The sequence below is a fragment of the Ictalurus punctatus genome, chromosome 6 (genome assembly GCF_001660625.3).
Source record: "Ictalurus punctatus breed USDA103 chromosome 6, Coco_2.0, whole genome shotgun sequence".
NCBI lineage: Eukaryota > Metazoa > Chordata > Actinopteri > Siluriformes > Ictaluridae > Ictalurus > Ictalurus punctatus.
Window position 1 is genome coordinate 20,573,984 of NC_030421.2, and position 2,403 is coordinate 20,576,386.

Sequence of the window (2,403 nt, forward strand, 5' to 3'; positions counted from 1 at the left end):
AAGGCAGTTTATATCGAAACAAATGGAAATCTGTTACAAACAACGGGCTTGCAAACAAAACCGTCTATTTCCTCATAATATTATATTTAGTTCCTTTGATGGCAAAAGCTAATGACTGGCATTTGTGTCTATGTGATAAAAAAATATGATACACTGTTCAAAAGTGTTCAAAAACAATTTAGTCTTGTAGATGCTTCTGTAGAAGATCCATTCATTAAGTTGCACTAAGTACTATTATTGAAGGGTAGTCTTTGGTGGGCAATTTTAGCCAGAAAAGCCTATGATGCTAAAGTAATTGCTGTATATTTGTAGAGAATCAATTTTTTGCCTGGTCTACCTCAGTGTATTGTCGAGATTCAAATGTACATATGCAAAACTATGTTTGAGTACCATCACACGTGGGGAGTTATGGCACACAAGTGCAAATGATTTAGCAACTTATCATTTACACGGCCTGAAAAAAAATGTGTCTGTGAAAAACAACTAGGAATACATCAATATCAGTGCCAAAAGAAATTGTCGTTTGTTCATTAGCAAATATCAACTGCTATTTGTTTTTTGTTTTTTTTTTGTTTTGTTTTTTTTTTTCATATTTACAGTATTGCACTTAACTGCACATAATTGCATTTCAGTTAAACTGATGTTTCCATAATACCTTAAATTATAAAATTGCAGTGACCCTTTTATTATTTTTGTCATTTCAATATATTTTGACGAAACCCCAATTTCACCCTCGTATAGAAGTAGTATTTTCTTGCAACAAGGATTGAAAACACCTTGATACAAGACCTGAAGTGCAAAAGCTAGTTCCACTTCTATTCCCAATACACGTAGCAAAAGAAAACAGAGCGCCAAAATGATGGAAAATGAAAGCTATGAAAGCTAAAGTCCTTCAGACCCATGCCCAGAGGAAATATACAGGATATATATTTCACTATGTGTAGTGTTTCCTCCAAAATCTGTAAGAATAAGCAAGAGAAATTTAATTTTCGTGATTGTACTCTTGGTGTGAGTGCTGCCTCTAATCTCTGGCCATTGTGGATTTAAAAAATAAAAAACTATATATAAACTGGGTGCGTGGTACTATGATGGAAGGTTGTCATAACAGGGTGAATGTCAGTTACAATGGAGGCCCTCCCCATTAGAACTATCCTTCATTTTAACACATGCTCTTGGCAGCAGCACAAACACAGTGGGTGGAGACAAATATGGCCGTTGCTTTTTTTCTCTCTCTCTGTGGCTGACAATCCAAACTTTTGAGTATTGAGACACTCATTCTGAGAGTACTGACCAAGCTCTATCTTCCCTCAGTCTCTCTGAGTCTGCCTTTTGCTTTGCTCATTTTCTAAGAGTCGCCACTCTTAATCGCTGGGTTTCAGACAGACATCCAGATATTTTTGTATGGTCCTGGGGCTGTGATCTGGGCCTGGAAAGGGCTGAGCCAGTGGCCTCCAAGCAGTCCTGCCTGTTGGGCGAAAAGTAAAAGGTGACTTCATTGGTATTTAATTACCTTTTTCTACAAGTGGTGTGTTTTGGCAGCTGGTTTTTGTGACATTTTTTTTCACGTTCTCTTTACCCCCCAAGCCCCCCCATGCTCTCTCTCTCTCACTCTCACTTTCTTTTCTCAGTACATTTTCTCTCTCTTTAGTTTTTATTTTGTTTTTGTTTTAACTGTGAGTGTCATGGCCTTTTTCACAGGCGCAGTCTTGTGTGAGAAACAATTATCAGTTCAGAGCAGCAGAGACGCCCATGGGGGTCAGAGTCCAAGCGCCTCCGCGTGTTTTCTTGCCTTGAGTCGCAGGTCAGCGATGCTGGAATTCTTGCTGTTGCTCTTGGCAGCCGCTGCTACAGCGGCCGCTGCCGAGGCTGAGTCTGCCAGCGATGCGATTGGTAGTCCGAACGGTGGAGGAGGGAACATCAGATAGGGAGCATGTGCTGCCAGGTGGGGGTGCAGGTGGGGATGCGAATGGGTCACCCCCTCCAACTGGAGCTGCGCTTGGACCTATGAACCAAGAGGAGAACAAATGCAGCATTACTGTGTGTCAGGCTTCACAGCCTGAGGAGAGTCAGGGATCCAGTTACAGGCTTGGACACACCATGCTTCCCCTTGCACTTCTCTAAACGCTTCCACTAACTGCATGTTTTCACTGAAAATAGGCCAGGGCTAACTCATGCTTCTTTTTCATCTGCGTTAACATTGTTGAATTATGTAGTGTACCCAGGCAACTTAATAGTCAAAGGAATCCAATCATTTGAAAATCTCTGCGCATTACTATGATTCACGAAACTTTGCATCCATGCATGAATAAACAATTTTGCTCACAAATATGGATATTCAGATGTATTCCTAGGCAAAAAGGAAAAGAGGTACAAGATGCCATAATAAAATATAAAGTTGCACAT

The 2,403-nt window shown here is 40.4% G+C and overlaps 1 protein-coding gene across 1 annotated transcript in view; it reads right to left on the reverse strand.

Annotated features, from left to right (window-relative positions):
* Positions 1–346: 346 nt before the first annotated feature.
* Positions 347–2,403, reverse strand: part of shox (short stature homeobox) — an 8,798-nt gene continuing 6,741 nt past the window's right edge. Inside the window, exons 5-6 of the mRNA XM_017470796.3 lie at positions 1,790–2,002; positions 347–1,465 (exon numbers count right to left, since the gene is read on the reverse strand). Coding sequence (XP_017326285.1) covers positions 1,376–1,465; positions 1,790–2,002 — 303 coding nt within the window. The 3' untranslated portion in view covers positions 347–1,375. The remainder of the gene's footprint in view (positions 1,466–1,789; positions 2,003–2,403) is intronic.